This window comes from Scylla paramamosain, chromosome 45, assembly GCF_035594125.1.
Source record: "Scylla paramamosain isolate STU-SP2022 chromosome 45, ASM3559412v1, whole genome shotgun sequence".
Classification (NCBI taxonomy): Eukaryota; Metazoa; Arthropoda; class Malacostraca; order Decapoda; family Portunidae; genus Scylla; species Scylla paramamosain.
This window is the reverse complement of record NC_087195.1, coordinates 917,501-940,523: the sequence shown is the minus strand read 5'-3', so window position 1 is coordinate 940,523 and position 23,023 is coordinate 917,501. Positions and strand designations below refer to the sequence as shown.

General features: G+C 40.2%; 2 protein-coding genes across 7 annotated transcripts in view; one reads left to right on the top strand and one right to left on the bottom strand.

Annotated features, from left to right (window-relative positions):
* Positions 1-831: 831 nt before the first annotated feature.
* The window catches only part of LOC135094420 (sterol O-acyltransferase 1-like), a 34,742-nt gene continuing 12,550 nt past the window's right edge, over positions 832-23,023 (bottom strand). For 2 of the 5 annotated variants that reach the window (XM_063994496.1, XM_063994500.1), the window contains exons 3-19: positions 22,802-22,992; positions 22,233-22,403; positions 21,459-21,604; positions 21,178-21,305; positions 20,492-20,676; positions 18,828-18,963; positions 18,141-18,278; positions 17,477-17,581; positions 16,571-16,718; positions 15,695-15,831; positions 9,275-15,147; positions 5,598-6,791; positions 4,804-5,008; positions 3,822-3,995; positions 2,469-2,574; positions 1,737-1,896; positions 832-1,192 (exon numbers count right to left, since the gene is read on the bottom strand). In XM_063994496.1, coding sequence (XP_063850566.1) covers positions 15,088-15,147; positions 15,695-15,831; positions 16,571-16,718; positions 17,477-17,581; positions 18,141-18,278; positions 18,828-18,963; positions 20,492-20,676; positions 21,178-21,305; positions 21,459-21,604; positions 22,233-22,403; positions 22,802-22,992 — 1,545 coding nt within the window. In that variant the 3' untranslated portion in view covers positions 832-1,192; positions 1,737-1,896; positions 2,469-2,574; ... (2 more) ...; positions 5,598-6,791; positions 9,275-15,087. The remainder of the gene's footprint in view (positions 1,193-1,736; positions 1,897-2,468; positions 2,575-3,821; positions 3,996-4,803; positions 5,009-5,597; positions 6,792-9,274; positions 15,148-15,694; positions 15,832-16,570; positions 16,719-17,476; positions 17,582-18,140; positions 18,279-18,827; positions 18,964-20,491; positions 20,677-21,177; positions 21,306-21,458; positions 21,605-22,232; positions 22,404-22,801; positions 22,993-23,023) is intronic. The other 3 variants (XM_063994497.1, XM_063994498.1, XM_063994499.1) reach the window with 3 other exon arrangements.
* LOC135094422 (uncharacterized) overlaps positions 23,014-23,023 on the top strand; it is a 7,721-nt gene continuing 7,711 nt past the window's right edge. For both annotated transcript variants that reach the window (XM_063994502.1, XM_063994501.1), the window contains exon 1: positions 23,014-23,023. This exon is cut by the window's right edge and continues 1,152 nt beyond it. The gene's annotated coding sequence lies outside the window, so the exon portion shown is untranslated.

Below are 23,023 nucleotides of genomic sequence, written 5' to 3'. Positions count from 1 at the left end.
GGTAACAGCTTTAATCCTTGCAAATAAGGAATAAGAGAAAAGAGACACACCTGCCATTTGTACTGTTATGCTGTAGTGTTCTGTCATTTTTTTCCTCTTTTATCCTAGAACCATTTTTGGTCATTCATGTTTCTAAAAATTATTATACAAAAATGTTGAGCTTAATATGTTTGGTGTAGTTTTTTGTAACATGTGTTATTGTTAATGTGTGTGGTTCCCCTCAGGAAGAATGTTGCAGTATTAGCAGTAATGTTACAGCCAATGGAAGTGTCTGTATTGTGCTTTGGTGGGAGGTTAATTTGATGTATTTTTAGAGTTGTGCAGGATATTATAGCAAGCCCTCAAAATAAAGAAAATAACTATAGAAAACACTCCTTGTATTGAAAACACCACTGCAGAGAAATCTCTAATGAAACAGGAAACCCTACATTCAGTACTGTGTGGTTGTTGCAGTAACACTGAGCTAAATGCCTTTTGGATGGTTGTACACTAAAAATAATGTAAAAATGCCTATAAACAACTGTCCGTCCCTGCATTAAAAACCTTTCATCATAAAATTACACACAAGATACTCAACCAGTGCATGAATGTTCAAGCGGTACCATTTGCTCCCTTCTGCACAGCTTGCAGCAACACTTCTGGCGCTGCATAGTGAACAGTGAAGCACGGTGTCTTCGTGCTGCCATCCTTTTCCTTGTCAGGCATCAAATGTGCAAACCCAAAATCCACAATCTTAATAACTGAATCTTCAGAAGAATCCTTGAACAAGAGATTCCGTGAAAAGATGTTTAGATTAGAATGGCCTCGGAGAAGGATAATATCTGAATGGAATAAATTCATACTTTTTATTATAAAGGCCATACAAATGATGGAGATCAATAATATTCCGTGCAATAAATTCTTTAAAATAAGCAGATGGAAAATCAATGCAAAAAAACTTCCTTTTTTTACCTTTCCTTTCTTTTCTTTTCTTTTCTGTCTATCCTCAACACCAACCCTTTTCACCCCTGTCTGGCTTTAGGTCTCCGTGAACACTGATGCTTTTCCTGTGCAAGTAGTGAACTGCTGACACCAGGTTCCTCACGACGACCAAAGCCCGAGGCGAGCCTCTGTGAACCTCTCGTGTTTCCTGATCCTCTGAGGCAGCCAGCTCTCCACCTCCAAGGAGCTGCATCACAATGTAGGTGTGTGCCTGTGAAACCAACATGAATTAGATACAGGCATACAATGATTAAATGCAAGGAAAAGAAAATAATATGATCTTAAACTAATTGTTACTTAAACTGTTACTGATAAATCCTGTTGTTTTATATTGTAATTCTACACAGTAAAAATATAGATTTGAAAATATACTTTGTAAACCTCAGTAACTTCCACTACAGCCCATTAAACTAGAACCATGAAAACATCCTTGAAAACCCCAGTAACTTGCACTACAGCCTGTTAGACTAGAACCATGAAAACACCCTTGAAAACCCCAGTAACTTCCACTACACCCTGTTAAACAAAAACCATGAAAACACCCTTGAAAACCCCAGTAACTTCCACTACACCCTGTTAAACAAGAACCATGAAAAACACCCTTGAAAACCTCAGTAACTTCCACTACACCCTGTTAAACTCGAACCATGAAAACACCCTTGAAAACACACACACAGGCAACCCTTTCCTGGCCACACACACACACAAACCCTCTCCAACACACACACACACACAAACCCCAGAACACACCATACCTAATTGGCAGTTGCTTTTTCAGTTCCAGTCTTAACACTTCGCATAAACCCTCTCTATGTAATTGCCATGACCAGGCCCAGGAAGGAAAACTTGCGGTCCTGCGCCAACGAGTCGTAACTATGCTTGTGGTGGGTCGCGAAGATCAGCGTTAACTCCAGGCTGGAATACAGGAACAGGTAGAGGAAGTAAACTCGGCTAAGTTGTATTAATTTCATGCGTTCTACAGAGAGAGAGAAAGACAGATGTTTATGAATGAAGGGAGAGGAGGAGGAGGAGGAACGGGAGGTAGTGTGTGTGTGTGTGTGTGTGTGTGTGTGTGTGTGTGTGTGTGTGTGTGTGTGTGTGTGTGTGTGTGTGTGTGTGTGTGTGTGTGTGTGTGTGTGTGTGTGTATGAATGAAGGGAGAGGAGGAGGAACAGGAGGTGGTGTGTGTGTGTGTGTGTGTGTGTGTGTGTGTGTGTGTGTGTGTGTGTGTGTGTGTGTGTGTGTGTGTGTGTGTGTGTGTGTGTGTGTGTGTGTGTGTGTATGAATGAAGGGAGAGGAGGAGGAGGAGGAACGGGAGGTGGTGTGTGTGTGTGTGTGTGTGTGTGTGTGTGTGTGTGTGTGTGTGTTTCAGGAGTAAACATAAGGGAATATTTGCTAGTATACACACACACACACACACACACACACAATACTACAAACACGAACAAACACACAATACTGAACATACAAACACACACACACACACACCTTCTCTGCCCAGGCCCTTGACACAGCTGACGGAGAACAGAGCCCTAGGATTGATCACCTCCCAAGCCTCGGTCAAACTGGCACCGATGTCCCTCCTCCTTCTGCCCTGCGGTGGAAGAACAAGACACAAATCTGACTCACACACGACGAGACAACAGCGAACGTAAACAAACAGTGTTGCCAACTCAGGGAAAGGGAGTTTTACTGTACAAGGGATAAAATACAAGTGAATCACCATGGAAACACCCTTTGAGAACCCACAGTAACTTCCACTACAGCCTTGATAACACTACTTACCCTAGATCACCCCCAAACACCCCTATATAACCCTGAAACACCACCAAGACACCATTAAACACCCCAAAACAAACTATTTACCTCAAAACACTTGCAAAACACTCCCAAAACAAAATTAAACACCCCAAAACACACTATTTACCTCAAAACACTTGCAAAACACTCTCAAAACACCATTAAATACCCCAAAACACACTATTTACCTCAAAAACTTGCAAAACACTCCCAAAACACCATTAAACACCCAAAAACAGACAATTTACCTCAAAACACTTGAAAAAACACCCCCAAAACACCTCCAAAACCCCAATAATACCCAAAAAAAGACAATTTACCTCAAAACACTTGAAAAAACACCTCCAAAACCCCAATAATACCCAAAAAAGACAATTTACCTCAAAACACTTGCAAAAACACCCACAAAACATCTCCAAAACCCAAAAAATACCCAAAAAAGACAATTTACCTCAAAACACTTGCAAAAACCCCCAAAAACACCTCCAAAACCCCAATAATACCCAAAAAACAGACAAAAACAGACAAATATACCCAAAAACAGACAATTTACCTCAAAACACTTGAAAAAACACCCCAAACCACCTCCAAAACACCGCAAAATATCTCAAAACATTCCTAAACACACAAACAGGAGTGTAATGAATTAATAAGTGAAAGAAAGCAAGAGAATGTAAACAAACAGATGATAATGAAAAGAAAAGTGATTTAAATGAGATTGTTAAGATGTTTTGATGGTTTATGGTAAGGAAAATGAGAGAAAGGGTTTGTAATGAATAGAAAGGGTTTGTAATGATGACAGAAAGGAAGGAATAAGAGGGAAAAGTAAAGAAATGAGGAAAGGAAAGAGAAAATGATGCTTTACTCACAATGCACCTCTCTTTAACAACATTCAGAGACACAAGGAAATACAAACAAATTACAAAATAAGCAAAGAAAGAAAAAATGAAAGGAAAAAAAAAATAAGCAAAAATTATACAAAAACAAAAAAAATATACATAAAAAAAAAAAAAAATGAGACACACACACACACACACACACCTCAGGCAGCGATTCCTGGAAGAAGACAGCAAAGAATATTATGTTAGCCACAGTGAGAGTGCGTGCGTAGACAGCCAAGGCCGCGAACCACCCAGTACTTCCCCAGCGGGACAACGCAGCCCCCGCAGTGTGCCCGACGGTGAAGCCTATGCTGAATGTCACGCCAATCAGTGCCTGTGGGTTGAGGAGAGGTTAGGAGAGGGTAGGCTGGTTAGGTTAGGTTAGGACACACCGACAACACACCACAATATAAATAAGAAATAAAATAATGCATAAGAAAATAAAAAATTAAAAAAAAGTAAACTAACAATATATTTTAAACTACCACAACACCTTTAAACACCCTCAAAATACTCCAAAACACTCCAAAAACACACCAAAACACTCTCAAAATAACCCAAAACACACCAAAACATCCCAAAATACCCCAAAACATTCCAAAAACACACCAAAACACCTTCAAAATACCCCAAAACACCCCAAAACACTACAAACACATCCCAAAACACTCCAAAAACACACCAAAATACTCCAAAAATACTCCTAAACATCTCAAAACACATCAAAACATTCCAAAAACATCCCAAAACACTTTAAAACACACCAAAAATCCCAAAACACCTCCACAAAACCACAAAACACTTCAAAACACCCCTTAACCACCCCAAAACACATCAAAACACTTCACAACACACCAAAAACACCCCAAAACACTCCAAAAACACCCCAAAACACCCCAAAAACACCTGAAGACTCCCTCAGAACACTGAAATAGAATAAAACACAAAATAACAATAATAAAAAAAACAAGCTGCAATATTGAACAGCAGGAACACAAACAAACACACACACACCCTGTAAACAAACAAACAAACAAAAAATAAATAAATAGATAATAGGATAAAAAAATTGAAAAAATAATAATAAAAACAAGCTAAAAATATATAAACCAATACAAAACACAACAAACCCACTTAATTACCAAACAAGACAGAATGGAACCTCGCAGCGAAACCGATGATATGCTGGTAATAAGTCACACAGGAGAGCTGAGAGGAATACAAGCCGCTGGTGTTGTGCTTGGAGTAACAGTCGAGGAGAGCAGGAGACACAGGCAGCACCACCTTCAAGCCGAGCAGGTCCAGGATCAGACTGCCGAATAACACCTTGCTTGTCCGTGCGTTCCTCTGTGGGTGTTAGGTTAGGTTAGGTTACGTTAGGTTAAGTGAGGTTAGGTTAGGTTAGGTTAAGTGAGGTTAGGTTAGGTTAGGTTAGGTTAAGTTACGTTAGGTTAGGTTAAGTGAGGTTAAGTGAGGTTAGGTTAAGTTAGGTTAGGTTAAGTTAAGTTAGGTTAGGTTAGGTTAAAAGAGGTTAGGTTAAAAGAGGTTAGGTTAAGTTAGGTTAGGTTAGGTTATGTTAAGTTAGGTTAAGTTATGTTAGGTTAAAAGAGGTTAGGCTAAGTTATGTTAGGTTAAGTTAGCTTATGTTAGGTTAGGTTAGGTTAAGTGAGGTCTTTTTTATCTTTTATTTTTTCTCAGTATTTTTTTTCTTATTGTACTTAGTTCCCTTTGACCAGTGTCCCTCCTATATATACAAAAAATAAAACAAAATAAATAAATAAATAAATAAAGTAAAACAAGAACATTTTTACGACTTTAAATCATTTTCCCGACACACTTGTGCATGGAGGCAGTGTTGCACGAGTGTTGAGTGACAAATATTGCATCTCAGCTTAGCAACACACACCAACACACACCAACACAACACCCTGCTCACCTTCTCCTTGATGTCCGCAGCCTGTACTGCCCCTCTGTCCCTGCCGTCCACCTCACCACCACTGCCGCCGCCACCACCATCGCTGCCGCCAACTTGCTTGCCGGATCGGAGGGTTGCCGTTGCTCTGAAAGTTACATTAGGTTTGGTTAAGTGGGGCAGTGGGAAGAGGATGTAGGTTAGGTTAGGTTTGGTTAGGCTAGGTTATGTTAGGTTTGGCTAGGTTTCTTAAGGTTAGGTTAGGTGAGGTTAGGTTAGGTTAGGTAAGGCTTGGCTAGGTTAGGCTTGCTTAGGTAAGGTTTGGCTAGGTTAGGTTAGGTTAGGTTAGGTTAGGTTAGGTAAGGCTTGGCTAGGTTAGGCTTGCTTAGGTAAGGTTTGGCTAGGTTAGAATTGCTTAGGTTAGGTTAGGTAAAGTTTGGTTAGGCCAGCTTGGGATTAAGACACGAGATAGCCAGTCTTGGGGAGGAGGAAGCACCAGACACAAGTTAGGGTAGGCTTCTTTGGGTTAGGCTTGGTTTGATTAGGGTCAGCTGAGGAGTGTGAAGCTCCACCACGTTTGGTTAAATTTGAGGTAATATTTTAGTCATTTTCTCTCTCACCACCAAAATTTTCCCACTGTGTAAACTTTGTTAATATTTTTTATCTGAAGGCTACAAAACACATCACTCGCTTTCCATCCCAGACCCCTAAACACCACCCCTTTCTTCCTTCCTTAGCATCAGCCAGCCAGCCTCTTTGGACTTAAATGAAGGAAACTTTTAAACACGTAGATATAATATAACGTTTTCTTCTTCACACACACACACACACACACACACACACACTGCTTCCGTGACGTGGGAGAGTGAGGAAGAGCGAGAAAGAGTTTTATCACCAGCTGGAAGGAAACTACCGCTTTGTTTACATCTGACAAGAGAAAACGCGGCTGTCACTTCTGTCAACGGGTAACTAATACAAAGCTGAGAGAGAGAGAGAGAGAGAGAGAGAGAGAGAGAGAGAGAGAGAGAGAGAGAGAGAGAGAGAGAGATTGTCATATAACCACTTTATACTCAAGATAATAAAAGACAGCAAGCGTTTAATTATTAATTTTCCAACTTTCTTCGCTTGCCTAAACTTTCTTCCACACTGCTGGTGGTGATGGTGGTGGTGGTGGTGGTGGTCTTCCTGCTTCCCTATTTCGTCCCTCTACATTTGTATCTTAAAAGAAAAAAAGATCGTATTACTGAATCAACACCAATGAACACTTAACCTTACCTAACCTAAAGTGTACCTCTGTTTTTACCCTCTACCCATCACTACAACCTCCAGTACCTTCCCCTGCTAGGACTTCAACACCACAACACCTCGTAAAGACCCAGACATCCCACACACGTGCATCTAGAAGCTTCATACATCACAACACACGCTATAACACCCCTGACACGCTTCTACTATCACAGTCCCCCCTTAAACACTCCAGAACCTTTTATTTTACCTCAAGCACACCACTTCTACCCTCAAAGACCCAGTACTTATCTGCAACATGCCTATAACATAACCAAAACACCTCAAAAGCAACTCCAACCACACTAAAACACCTTAAAACACCTTAAACATATCCAGAACATTCCTAAACGCACACAAAACATCCTAAACACATCGAAAAGGCACCAAAATATGCCCAAACACACTTAAAATACTCCAAAACTCACCCAAATTGACTTAAAACGCATCCAAAACACACCGTACCAACCCAAAACACACTCAAACTCATCCATAACATCCCAAAACACACTTAAAACATTCCAAAACACTGAAAACGGCCCAAAACACACTCAATACACCCCAAAACACACCCAGACTGACCTAGAATACCCAAAAATACCCACAAACGCGGCCACAACTCACCCGTATCCACACAACACACCCAAACTCATCCATAACATCCCAAAATACACTCGAAACATCTCAAAACATTGCAAACAGTCCAAAACACACTTAAAGCACTCCTAAACAAGCCTAAGACACCCCAAAACGCACCAGGAACGCTAAATATTGACTCAAACATCACCACATCCCATCAACACACACTCCAACACCCCATAAACACCTCCAGACACACTCCAACACCCCCTAAACACACCAAATACACTGAAAGCACTGTCAAGGAAGACAAATACTACAAAGACAGACAGGGCAGCAGGGAAAATTAACCTAAATATTGTTTTCTTAGCATTTTCCTGTCTTACCACCTCCTCTATTCCTTCTCCCTTCATTTTCCTCCTCTTTTTCTCTTATTTTCTTACTCATTCTAGTCTTATCTACACGTCTGAGTCTAGAAAGACGTGGAAACACCAGGAAAACACTGCAAAATACGATAAATATTACCGAGGAGACAGCGGAGCCGATCAAGGTCCCTGGTCCATGATGGCGGCCGTGACGTCACGGCAATTTTACGTACCGTAACGGATTTCATTTCGAAATTGACCCCTCGAAAAAATGGAGCTAGGCTGGAATGCCTTATATATTCTGACTTGACAAATACTTAAACTAATATTCACAATATTAAAACAGCTCTAGCCTGAGTAGTATTTGAAAAATATCCAAATGAAATATGGAAAAAGTGTTGAAATATTCGGCACCATTTAAATCATTGAAAAGTCCACAACATTTGAATTTTTAGGAACGTAAAAATTTTTAAAAAATCTGAACTATCATCTTACACAATCAAAAGTGACCTGGAACAAGAAGTAAACAAATAAAACCGAAATTGTGTAAAAACCAAGTGTTGAACTTAAATACGATTAAAAACCACTGGAAAGTCCACCTATTTTGACTCAACAACAAGATAAAACACTTTAAAACATACAAACAATTTTTTCAAGCAATGAAAAGTTAGTTACAAGCTCAAATAGAGAGACAATAACACAAAAAGTGTTGTAATAACAACTTTTAACAGGACCATAAACCATTTTTAAAGTCCACTTATTTCTCTCAACAGGAACCAAAAAACAATTTAAAAATCATAAGCAATTTTTAGAAATACAAAAGACGTAGTTAGAACGTGAAATAAAAAATCAAGTTTGTCAAAATACTGCTAAAAAAACACCCCGCATTTTCGGCAAGCAACACAAAATTCAACACAACTCAACACAAGCCACGAAAATACTTCTAAAGCAAATAATTATTTTTATAAACCATAAAAAACATGCTATACCAGCAGAATAAAGAAGTTAAGAAAAAAATAAAAAAATATTGGAACCCACAGGTTGAAGCAGGTTGGCAGAGGTAGCCAGGCATCATGGCGGCCCTTGTCAGTGGAGAGAACGGCCGCTATTTTGCCTGTTATTCTTCCATCGTAACTAAATGAGGCAATGGCAGATATATCTAGCTAGCGGATATGAAAGCCTAGTTATGTGGCTCCACTTAGTGACGTGTTAGGCTTACAATAAGTGACAAATGAAGCAGATATTGGCGGAGAAATGGGGAAGGCTGCCTCCACCTCAGCTGATAACATTAGATAAGTGTATTTTTTTGACGTTTTTATAATTCCTGTCATGGTTAATTAGTAAGAGTTTTGTGGTGGAGGCTTGGAGCGCTTGTGGCACCGTGGAATGCTGGGTCACGTCAATATATTCCTAACCAGGTGCAAAAACATGAAATACGAGGCTCAACAATAAACAGTAAGGTTAACCACTGACCTGACAGCCCTGTGTTGTTGTTGTTGTGGGTGACACGTAACAACACTATCACAGTTACCGCCTGTTACATCACACTGTGCAAATTAGCTGGCTGGACAAGTGGTGGGCCGGTTTCTTACCAATATTATCCCTTGTGGCACTGCAGGCACCTCCCGGCAGGCACCAAGCTTGCACCAGCACACGCAGGCACCCACCACGGCCCCTGTCACTGTCTTGTTCTGCCAAAATACGTTAAATAAAGCAGCAGTTTATGGCACCCTTTTAACCTAGTGCCTTGTGTCTGACGTCTGGTTGTGTCGTCTGTCCCAGCCTGCTCCGCACAGTACGCAAGCAAACCTATCCACAAGACACTTTTAGCTTTCAATAACAAGCACCAACTTCTTTTACATTATACTAAACTAATAGAAAATTAAATATAAAGAATTATAAGCGTGTAAAAATAAATCTCAGGCCATTATAACTGTAATTGTCAAAGTATCTAGATGTTACTGATTGAAGCGCCAAATTCAAACTTGTCCTGGCGGGGCTTGCACTGCAATGTCTCGTCCCTTGTGTGGCGTAATGTGAAATCATTGAAAAGCTTGTGTGAATTGAAGGCTTGGCTTAATACTGTGTTATATCTCAGCTTATCATTATTATATATTATTATATATTATATTATTATATTATTATTTATCTGCCTTCTCACACACCTCTCCACTTCATCCCTACTGATTCTTTCATCCAGTTCATCTGCATTCTTCCTTTCCAGTGTTACACATTCTTCTCTCACACTAAACATCTCACCTACCCCACCTACATCTTCCCAGAACCCTTTGATTGCCTCCCTGATTCCATCCTTCTCTGTTATAACTACACCCTCCACTTTTAGACTCTCCACACCAACACTGCCTGACATATTCTCACCTCTCATGAACTTGTACCATTCACGGCCACCTTCCATACCTTTCTCCCTTAAAGATTGAATCACTCTCCTTTCACTCTTCACTTTAGCATTCATTATCATTCGTCTTGTCAACCGCTGCTGCTTCACATACGCTGTCCATGCATTCTGATACTCATTCTCTGCCTCATCGCTTTCATGCCTCTTTTTCCTCAGCCATCTACACTGTCTACTCATTCTCTTTCGCTCCTTCCTAGCTGCTCTGATTGCATCATTCCACCATGGTTTACATACATTCTTTCTTCTACCTACTCTCACAAACCCTATCTGGTTCTCAGCAGCACCCCTCACGTCCTCAACCAGTTTCTCATTCAGACGCTCCACGTCATGCACACTTTCGTCGTCCCAGCTTCTCTCACTCAGATCAACCTGAAATTTCTCCCACCCTACATCTCTCAGTCTCCACTTCTTTTTCTTACTTGCCACTTTCACTTCATTCCCACCCTGCATCAAGCACTCCACCACCAGCATGTTGTGATCGGACACAATATCAACCAAACCATCCTCATCTATCCACATGTGCGACACAATATCACGCATTCTTCCATTCACCAACATGTAGTCAATTGCCGATTCCTTTTCTCTTGCACTCCAAGTCACACGCCCCTCAGCCAAAGTAACATTCATTCTTTTCGAGAGCAAGAATGAATTTTGAGTGAGGATGCTCTTCTTGTCCTTCTATCGCGTCCTCATATTCCTTGTCTGGTTCGTGATGCATTTCGTTGTGCTCTCGTTGCGCTGGCTGACGTCTTCTCCATTGTTCACTTTTGTCCTGGAGTTGTGTGTTGGACCTCGCTCGTGTTTCTGTTTTTGTCTCATGTAGGTATTCCTGTGGTGTGTTTTCTGACTTGGTCTGCTGTAGGTCGTACAATCCCACTGAGAAAAAAATCACAAAATATACGAAGGAGAACACAACAATGCACTTCAACACTCGGCGCACGGTGTGTGTGTGTGTGTGTGTGTATACACACACACACACACACACACACACACAAATTTGTGGTGCATAGAAGCCGCCGTCGTGAAAGCAAGTGAAGACACACACAGTAGTTAGGCGCGTCATGTGCATACTGTGGCCTGCGGCAGGGGACGACACGGGGCCTTGAGGCAGCTCATTTTGTTATTATTAAGGCGTACTAAGATACTGTTTACGTGTAAATAGATGAGGGATTTAATGTTTCATATATCTTGCTACTCCAAGTGCAGTAAAGAGAGCGAGTCATGCTGCAGTGAACGATACTAGACACACACACCAATCACATGACACCACCATTATACAACCATGACAGACACACTCAACTCTCATATTTAATGTTTATTATGGCCTTCCCATCAAGTCTTTCTATACATACATTTTACAGACAAATTTTTTTTTTTTTTACATCAGCTCTCTCTCTCTCTCTCTCTCGGAAAACATTTCAAATTAATTTCTTCACATTTTTTTTTTAAGCACACTTTCACAAACTAATTTCTTCATATATATATATATTTCATAAATTCATTTCCTTACAATCTTTCTCTCTCTCTCCTAAATGGGAGTCTCAGTTCAATACTTCCTTCTTATTTTCCTGCAGGGTGAGGAGAAAGCCATATTAAGAACCCTTGTCTGTGTCACTCTGGCCTTACCAAACCCTCACAGGCACTAACACTGCACAATGATGGCAGCTATAATACTAAAGACACGAGGCAGATGCTTTCACTTCCCTTTATTATACAACTTTGATAAGGGTCCATATTTAGAAGCACTCTGCTCTCTCACCACGACTATTTTTCAAGGCCACAGAGATAAACAGCCAGGTTCTCAAGAATGCTTCTCATATTCATAATGCAGAAACATTGTTAATCTGTCACTAGAATCTTGAAAACAGCCTTAAAAATGCTTTGGTTTCTCACCATGGCTATTTCCTAAGGCCACTGAGATGATTTTGAAAGGAGTGGGGTGCAGAACAGAAGTGTTTTAGAATATGGTAAAAGAGATGGTGATCGTGGTAATGATGATGGTGATAAAAGTGAAAACTACAGTATGATGATGAGGGTGGTGGTGGTGGTGGTGGTGATGTAAGCTAGCTATTGCTATTATTGGTTAGTCAAGACATCCATACACACTCTCAGCCTCAAAAAAGTGAAGTGAGTCATTCCACAATTCATGTAGCCCATTGTATTGTTACCATCACACGCTACATAATAACAATAAATGGAACAAAAATGTCAGAAATGAATGACAAATAGAATACATGTGATAAATTGAAAATTACAAGTATTAAAGTAAATAAATGGATGAAAAATAAACACTACATAATCATGAAAGCAGCGTGACACATTAGTATTTTCTACACCAGTGAAAATTTAAATACATAAAAAATAACTAAATAACTAAATGCACAGAATAGAACCCACATAAAACTAACTAGTAACTGAGTAAATAAATAAATGAATAAATACAACAAATAAATAAGCAAAAGATAAATAAATAAGAAAAAAAACATAGCACCCACATAAACCTAAATAAATAAATCAATAAATAAAACAAATGAATAAATAAATAAAATAAAAAAGCAACCACAGCACACATAACACAAACCTAAATAAACAAATAGATAAATAAACAAGCAACACCCACAAAAACTTCAATAAACAAACAACAAACAACAACAAAATAATGAAAACAAACAGCCCACAGACACTGACCTCTATCACCTTCGGAAAACAAAACTCCCAACAAGGATAACAACAAGACAAGGCATTCTGGCACCCTTCAATGGCACTCTCACTGGCACTCTCACACCTCAGCCATCAACCTTTGTACTTGCCCTGCACTCTTCCAGGCAGTTCACAAGAGGCACTTGTACAGCTGAATATAGGTATTCAAGGCACATCTTACATAGTACAGATGACTCAAAATCAAGATTCCCTTACCATCACACTCTTGTTTTCTGATGGACTTGTAAATGTAGGGAGCTTTTACAGTGATTAACCTTTTTTTTTCTGAGTGTTATGTGAGGTCTTGATTCTTAAATGTTAGGTTTATGAAAATAGATCTCTTAGTTATATCATAACTATACATAAGCTTTGTCAGGGTTTCTTATAAGCTTGTGAAAAAAATGTTGAGAATACCTACATCATTTCTTTTGATGACATGAAATTATAATTAATATCATGTTAGTTTTTTTGGGTTATTAGCTTTGTGAAAATAGACATTAACCCTTTCACTGCTATACATTTTTTTTTTTTTCCTCAGTGATTATCTGTAAATCTATAGACTCTTAGTGTTGTACTCGTCTCTTAAACAAAATTAACTTAGTTTTTTTTCATTTATCTTTCTCTTTCTGTCCTTGCAAACATTTTTCTCACAGTTTTGGATGCTACCGGGTGATCATAGCAGTGTAAGGGTTAAGTAATATAAACACTGTCTTTATCAAACCTATTAAAAACCTACAAAACACACACACACACACACACACACACACACACACACACACACACACACACACACACACATCTGACGTAGAGCAAACATTTAACAACTGCAATAAGAGTTTGAATCATTATCCCTATGAAGAAAAAAAAAAAAAAAAAGACATTTGATTTCAGTTAAGCACAGTATCATGTTAAAATAATGTTCATGTGGCTTAAGGTAAGATTATATAGCTGAATGGAATACATAGCTGACTGAAATGCACGTTCCCAATCATTAACCTTATAAAAAGTACACATTTCCATTTGAATCAGGAATGTTATATTACTAGGAATGTTAGGAATGTTATATTACTTGTGTGCTTAGATTAGTTAACCCTTTCACTGCAACACGAAACAATTAGCAGCAGCAGAAAAAATGTGTGAAGTCTTTACAAGGATCTACCAGAAAGTTACTGATGAAAAAAAGAATACATTTTGCAATTTCTTTCCAGTTCAAAGATTGGATGTGGCTGTAGAACAAGTAAAGATGTCTCAGGGTGATTGGTGATTAGGGAAAAGTGTACCAAGTGGCAGTCAAAGGGTTAAGTTAGACTAGCTGTTAGGAATATTTGGTTGAATGTAATGTATGGGCCAGTTCCACACTCACCCTTTGTTTGCTAACCAACAAAACCTATTCACCGTTTTTATTTAATTAGGAGCGTTTTGGTTCAGAAGCTTGTGAAAACACTGCAGAACTGGCCTCCTATGTCTTGAATCACTAGCCTTATGAAAAACTGACATAAGAACAAAGTTATAAGTAGGAATGTTAGTCAAGTTGGCTTAAGTTAGGACTAGTCAGTAGGAAGATCTGACTGGCTGCATGTGTTTTCCTTGACTCTATGCATAAAAATCAAGGAAAATGGACATATGTACCTGAAACAAGTTATGCACATGCAGGAAAATTAGTCAATTTGGCTTAAGTTAAGACTAGTCGGTAGGAATGTTTGGCTGGCTGGAATTAAGTTTTCAGTATACATATAAAAAAAAAAAAAAGGAAATAAACATATGGATTTGAATCAAGTTACAAAGATGCAGGAATGTTCATCACTTATCTGTAAGAGGGGCTCTGGGCTATCATAACAAACAGGAAGTTCAAAACAAAACAAAAAATAGAGAGACAGAAAAGGCCCACTGAGATGCCAGTCCCCACAGAAAACACCCAAATCTAAAAGTTAGGCTCAAATTAGGACAAGTAAGTTGGCTGTAATGTAAGTTATCAGTCATTATAGACATAAACAAACATATGGATTTAAACAATGGTCACTTGTCTGGCTCAGGTTTCAACAAGACAGCACAAGTGTCAGGTTCATGAGATCAGTTTCATACAGTTTCCTTGAACCCGTCACACAGCGCTGGCTTTACATCACGTCCCAGGCAAGTGCTGCTGTTGTGAGGTTCCATCACTCCCCACCACTCAGTTGGAGGAGAACTCACAGTTAAGGCTCCGGGGCACAACGTAGTCAAGGAAGCCGTCCTGTTTGGGAGGGAGGCGAGAGTGAACAGGCTTATCTTTGGTTCTGTGGGTTACCTGACTGATCTCTGGGTATTTACAGGTGAATTATGATCTATGACAGTCAGGCTTTGGCAAGGTTAGATATATAAAAGAGATAGGAAGGAAGTGGTTCTCAAATAGTGGTACATGAATGAAATAGAATCAGTAATCAGGTTGTTTGTCTAGTTTTGTCTTGAATCCAATTGTGTTTGTTTAATTTTTGTCTTGAATCTGTGTGTGTGTGTGTTTGTCCACCTTTTGTCTCGAATCTGTGTGTTTGTCTAGTTTTGTCTTAAATTTATACAAATGTGTTTGTCTAGTTCTGTCTTAGATCAGTATGTGTGTTTATCTACTTTTTATCTTGAATCTGTATGTGTATTTGTCAAGCTTTGCCTTGAATCTGCGTGTGTTTGTCTAGTCTCGTCTTGAAAATGTATGTGTTTGTCAGTCACCTTGAATCCATCTGTACCTGCCTAGTCTTGTCTCAGCATTATTATTATAGTTAAGAAGGGCCAGCACAAACACTCACAAAGGTCGGAGGGCAGTTGATCCTTGCGTACCACTCCATGCTGTACAGGCACATGATGATGCCAGTGCCAAAGATCAGAGTCACCCACAGGAAGATGTTGAACTTCTTGGCTTTGCTATTTACAAACATGAAAGCCACTGTGGGGAAGAGATGGAGGAGGAGGAGGAGGAGGTGATGGTGGTGGTGGTGGTGGAGAAGAAGGAAGACAAGGATGGCATAGGGGAAGAAAAGAAGATAAGGAAAAGAAGAAAGAGGATATAGAGGAAAACAATAATGACAGAGGAGGATGAAGAGGAAGAAAATAAGGATGCCAGAGGAAGAGAAGAAAAACAAGAATGACAGGAAAAGGAGGAAAATAAGAATGACAGGAAAAGGAGGAGAAAAACAAGAATGACAGAGGAGGACAAGGAGGAGGATAAGAAGGAAGAGAAGGAGGACAGAGGAGGAAGAAGAGGACAAGATATACAAAAATTAGTACATATAGTTTAAATTTTTCAAAGGAATCTCTTCACATATTCTATTTCTTCTCTTTTTTTTTTACCCTTTATCATCATTCCTACTTCATTGTCCACTCACTCTACTTATCTAGCACACTCACACAATTGCAGCCTCAGAACACACTCCCTCCCAGCACACTCTCACAATCACAGCCTCAGAACACACACCAAACACACTCTCACTCAATCACAGCCACACCACACACTTCCAACAAACTCTCACACAATCACAGGCTCACCACACACTCTTACACACTCACACACTCACAATAAAGACCCAAATCCACCAAATCTGCCACACACGCACACACACACACTCCTACAGCCTTGCCACTCATTCCAAACCCGTCAAACACCCTCACACAGCCTTGCCACTCACCTCCAAATCCGCCAAACATGACCAGCAGAACGGGGTAGAAGAATCTGAAGGCAAAAGAGAGGATGTACTCGTGCACCACTGAGGAGATGAAGAATACCACCATCATTGGAAAACAACGAAGCCTGGAGCATCCATCGCCTTGCCGTCTCTGTGGGGAAAGGTTTACAATGGTTATCAGCTTCCTTACCCATAGTGCTCTTGGTCCTTCATACATGCTAAATAAACCACAAATACTAAAGATACGCTAGTTTACTCATCTATACATAGTCTGGGTCCCCTACAGTGAAATTATGCTTGATTTTTCTTATTTACAGTGCCCTTGGTCTCTCATGCCTGCCACACAATGGGCTAATATTCTGAAACACTTCTGCATTACACCTCTACTACTTTCAAAAGGCTTTTGTTGAAATGGCATGGTTTTCAAGAGTGTTTTTACAGTTTAAGTGATGTATTAACAAGATTTCTATGTTACTAACAGGATAAGCACCTGAGAACCTGGCTAATCATCTCTATGCCCTTGAAAAATAGTTCTGGTGAGAGAACAAAGTGTTTTTAAGTGTGTTTTTGTGGTTCTAGAAACTGATTAACAAGATTTCTACATTATTAATAGGACAAACAGTCTTGAGAACCCAGCAAAGCATCTCCATGATCTTTGAAAACAGTCGTGATGAGAAAGCAAAGCGTTTTTAAGGATGTTTTCAAGGTTCTAGAGATATTAACAAGATTTCTACATTATGAATAGGACAAAGAGTCTTGAAAACTTGGCTAAGCATCTCTGTGACCTTTGAAAACAGTCGTGGCGAGAGAATAAAGTGCTTTTTGAATACAGGGCAACAAACCACCTCAAACACTGAAACTAAGGAAGATTTTCCTAACCCACAATGCCCTGGGGTCCCTCACACTCACCTGCCACATGACAATATCCCGGTACACATATTCGTACAGCCAATCATGCACCACACAGTTCCAAGTGCGGTAGAAACGAGCGTATGAGGTTGAATTCCACCAATCCTGCGGTAGAAGGTACTTGGTTACTGTGGTGGTGTGGTGGTGTGGTGGAGAGGAGCAAGGATGTAAAGACTTGGGTGCTGTGTGGTAGAGTGTTGTTTTCACCTTGTATTAGACAGATTGACAGACAGATGGACAGAAAGACAGATAGGTGAACAGATAAATATAGAGATGGATGGATGGATACATAGATTGACAGGCAGGCAGATAGATAAACAGGAAGATACAGAGAGACACAGAAATATATGAAAAGAGTGAAAGACAGAGAGAGAAAGAGAAAGATAGATAAACAGATAAAAAAGACAGACTGATAAATAGATACACAGAGAAACAAAAAGGAGACAGAAACAAATAAAACACATAAACAAACACACACACACACACACACACACAAATACACCAAAACAAACCAAAACAAACAAAACCATTTATGTATCAAGTATGCATACAATCAAAATCATCTCATCAGGCAAAATATTCAATCAAGGCAATATCAAACCAGCACAAGAGGTATAAAGATAACTAAAGAACCTCAAATCACAGAGAGGCCACAGAGACCCACCTTGTAGAACATTCTATCCGCAAACCTCAGCATCTCGGCAAAGGCATTGAGCCAAGCGTGTAGGAGGGCAAAGAACCCGCACAGGAGCACCAGGGACCCAGGAAACATGCAGGAGAAAACCGCCACCAGGAGGTTTGTCTGTCAGGAAGGAAAGGAGATTAGTGAGTTCCTGTTGGCATTTTGAAGTGGTAATGTTGGTGTATGGGTGAATGGACACATGGGTGAGGTTATAGATGAAGGAGGAAGGGAAGGAGAAGAAGAGTAAAAGTGATTTCTGGTGTTTTGAAGTGGTAATGTTATAATGTATGGGTGAATGGACAGATAGGTGAGGTTGTAGATAGAGGAGGAAGGAAAGGAGGGGAAGGGTAAGAGGGGGTTCCTGGTGTTTTAAAAGTTATGTTGGTGTATGGGTGAATGCAAATATATGATGGAGGAGGAGGAAGAAAAGGAGAAGAATAAGAGGGGTTCCTAGTTCAACACACACACACACACACACACACACACACACTGACTGACAAAGTTGTGTGTACAAACAGAATATATATATAAAAACTTAACTTTTAAAACATGGTACATTATAAACTTGACTCAATACTATAAAAGCACAATTTGTTATCAACACACACACACACACACACACACACACACACACACTATCAGTCACTCCCTTATCTATCTCAATCTTACTCCATTGAAAGACTCCTGGCCAAATTTCTGGAATGCGGGGACACAGAATCGAACGAAGAGGAAGTGAGTGTAGAAGAGACAGCCGAGGACCTGACTCAAGTCGTTTATCACCTTCCGCCAGTCACACGTCTCGTTCCTGTGGAGAGCGGGGTCATTAAGGCAGTTAGTGAAGTGGTAAGGGTCGTTAAGCTAGTTAGGGAAGAGGAAAGTGTTGAGTTAATACTTGGCTTGTTAAGAAGTGATATCGAAGACTTGGGATTAGTATCGGGGTAGTTACGGTAGTTAGTTAAGTGATTAGGGTTGTTAGGGATGAAATAAGTGTTTGGGGTTAAGACTGGGGAGGTTTCAAGTTACCAATGGCTAGTTATCAAGTAATTATCAGTGGTTAAGGAAAGTGGAAGTGATTGGGTATGGTTAGGGTGGTATTGGGGTAAGTAAGCAGTGATAAGGAAGGCTAGGGGAGCGGATAAGTGTGCAGAATTAGTATTGGGGTAGGTAACAAATGATAAAGGAGATTAGAGAGATGAGATGAGAAGTGTGTGTGTGTGTGTGTGTGTGTGTGTGTGTGTGTGTGTGTGTGTGTGTGTGTGTGTGTGTGTGTGTGTGTGTGTGTGTGTGTGTGTGTGTGTGTGTGTGTGTGTCTATAGGATAAAAGTAGAGTTTAAATGAGAAAATTATCTGTTGCATGTAATTATCTCTCTCTCTCTCTCTCTCTCTCTCTCTCTCTCTCAAATAAAAGCCATGAAAACCAAGGAAACAACTAAATTACTCACACAACCACACACTCACCTCAACAACAACAACAAAACACACACACACACACACACACACACACACACACACAAGCATACAAGGGCAGGGAATTTCCACACAAGCACACACTCCCTCAGGTCAGCCGCCCTCAAATTCCCCACCTTGAGTACTGGGGAAATGGGGCTTTTGATGCTGATAAGACACAAGCAGCTAAAATAGTGAGAGTTGAAAATGTCTGTCTGGTTGCCTCTGGGATAAGTAAATGTGATAGTTTATTATTTGAGTTCTTGGGGGATGGTCAATGGTTAACAGTCCAAATGTCAGAGGTTAATGGTCAAAATGTACTCTTCCCTGGACAGAATGAGATGAAAGGAATAGCAAGCTGGTCACACTAAGGATGAAGAAAAAAAAAATATTAACTTGCTTTTAAAAGGTGGACAGAATAAGGATGAAAGGATTTGAAAGCTGAAGGGAATGGAGAGGAATGAGAAAGGGAAGTTAACTCTTGCATTAGAAAAAAAAAATGAACAGAATAAAGAGGAAAGCAAATAATCTGGTTAACTCTTGCATTAGAAAGGTGAACAGAATAAGGATGAAAGGATTTGAAAGCTAAACAGAAAGTAGATGAGGGAGAAAAGAAACTGCTTAACTTTTGCATTAGAAAGGATGACAATATGCAGATGAAAGAGTAAATAAACTAGCTAACTCTTGCATTAGAAAGGTGAACAGAACAAAGAAAAGACAATGTAGATGAAAGAGCAAAGAAACAGGTTGCAGTAATACTTGCATTAGAAACCTAGATAGAATAATGATGAAAGCACAAATAAACTGGCCAACTCTTGCATTAAAAAGCTCAACAGAACAAGAATGAAAGCCAACACACACACAAGCCAAGTTAAGGCACCGCTCACCTGGGATAGTCGTCTCTGTACACCAGCGTGGGGGCAAAGAGGAAGTACAGGTAGTGGGAGAAGTTAGGGCAGAGTGTGGAGCTGTTCTGCCCTTTGCCTTGGGTCATGTTGTCGTCCTTCTTGTAGCTCCTTGCTCTCGGCAGGTTACTCCTCACGAAGGCCCAGGTCTTCATGAACATGCGGACCTGAGGGTGAAGGAACGGTGAGTTGAGCTGGTCTGGTTGTGAGGTGACAGTGAGTAAAAGTGATCAGGCAACAGTGAGTGAATGTGATCTAATGGTGTGGTGATGGTGAGTGAATTTGATTTACTAATGGTGAGGTAGCAGTGGGTGAAGGTGATCTGGTGAGGTGATGGTGTGTGGAAGAGCCCTGGTGGTGAGGTAACACGAGTGATTCTGTGGTGTTACAATGATGTGAGGTGTTGAGCTTGTAAATGGTACTCTCAAAAGTTGAAGATGATAACAATACAAGCCCTGGAGAAAAGATAATAAGAGCAAAACAAAACAATAAGGAATGGAAACCTGAGTCTAAACAGTACCTGCCTACACCAAATAAAAGATGAACCCGGAGGAACTCAGTACCCTCATAAAGCTGAAGAAAAAGATCATGGCAATACAAACTCTGGAGAAAAGATAATAACTGAGATACAGAACAATAGGGGACTGAAATTCGAGTCAATACAGTACCTGCTCACACAGAATAATGAAAGACGAGGCTGGAGGAAGGAAGTGGTGAAGCAGGGACTGAAGGGGCAGGTACATGAAGAGCCCAAGGTACAGCAGGAACACCACACCTGCCACAACATCGTACACCACTGAGGGAGAGAAGGTACAGTCACCACCACCACCACCACCACCAACAATATGGAAAATTTGCCATGTAAAAAAAAAAAAAAAAAAAAAAAAAGATACAGCAAGCATGATTCAATCCTACACGATCTTAACGCCCTTCACATCCCCAACAATACCTGGCATGGTGTGTCTCGAGTGCGCCCAGTGGTGAAAGGCAACATACACCAAAACAGAGGTGCTGGTGAACATACAGACCCAGATCACTATAACGCGATCCAGCCCACCAAACGCCCACACGATTAGGGACAGGTCCAGGTTAGGGCTGAGGAGAGAATACTGTAGTTAGGGCTGAGAGGGAGAGAACATTGGGTAGTTATTTAGAGAATAAAGTTATTAGGGCTGCTAGGTAAAGAATACAGGGTAGTTATAGAGAATAGGGTGATTAAGGCTGAGAGGTAAAGAATATAGGGAGAATAGGGTGGTTAGGGCTGCCAGAGGGAGAGAAAAGGGTAGTTAGGGATGAGTGCAAAAAAAAAAAACAGCGCTGGCTCCGACTATGGCTCGAGTTTATGCAACAACAACAACAACACGTTATAACAAAGGTATAATGACAGTCGTAAGATGTGGCCTGCTTAGTCGCCATTATGAATCGTTACAAGCTTAAGGTTCGAAGGTTTGAACGGTGGGGAGAGTATTCATAAACGCTCTGCTTTCTCACCACATTTTCAAAGGTCACTTAAATGATAAGCAGGGTTTTCAAGGGTGTTCCTCCTATCAATGATCTAGAAACCTTGTTAATGTCAACAGATGAATAAAAACACCACTACAAACCGCTGGCACTTCAACGATGGGGAACTGAAAGTAGTAAAGGTATGGGTCAGTGTTTCAGAATATAAGCTGGCGATAACAACAAGCAGCACACGATAACAAAAGAAGCACTATTTTCGTACCTGCCGGTGTGTATGGTCTCGTCGAGCACTTTGTTGAAGAAAAGAAGCACCAGGATGGCCACGAAGATGTTGTAGATGCTCTCCATGTGGTTCACTGTCAGCAGCTCCTTCAGCAGCGAGGGGCGCGCCAAGAAGTTTCGGCTAGGGAGGTGACCAGCAGACTTCTTGGAGCTAAATGCGGTTCGAAAAAAATTTTAACCCTAAGATTGTATGTTACGAAACCTCAACAAAAGAAAGAAATGTATATAACTCTTAAGATTGTTTATCACGAAAACTCAGCAAAGGAGATATTTTTATGTAACTCTTAGAAATGCCTTTCTTGAAACTCAGCAAAGGGAAAGAAGAAAAAAAAAAAAAAAAAAAAAAAAAATATATATATATATATATATATATATATATATATATATATATATATATATATATATATATATATATATATATATATATATATAATTTTTTTTTTTTTTTTTTTTTTTTTTTTTTTTTTTTTCAATATCGTCCGTGATGAAAGCTTAAACAAAGAAAGGTAGCATCATTCATCAACGCCTCACAAAGGCCTCGCAGCTTACTCAGTGTGTCTGGTGTGGGAATGCGTGAGGATGGAGGAGGCAGTGAAGGGGGTCACGAAGGAGGACAGAGAGGAGGGGGAGGAGGAGGAGGAGGCCAAACATCCGGACACTGGCAGGTTCTCCTCGCCGAATGCCTGCAGCTTCTTCTCCACCAGGGTACTCAGTTCACTCTCCAGAGTCTTGTGTAGGTCCTACAACACAAATGAGAGGGTGACAGGGCAG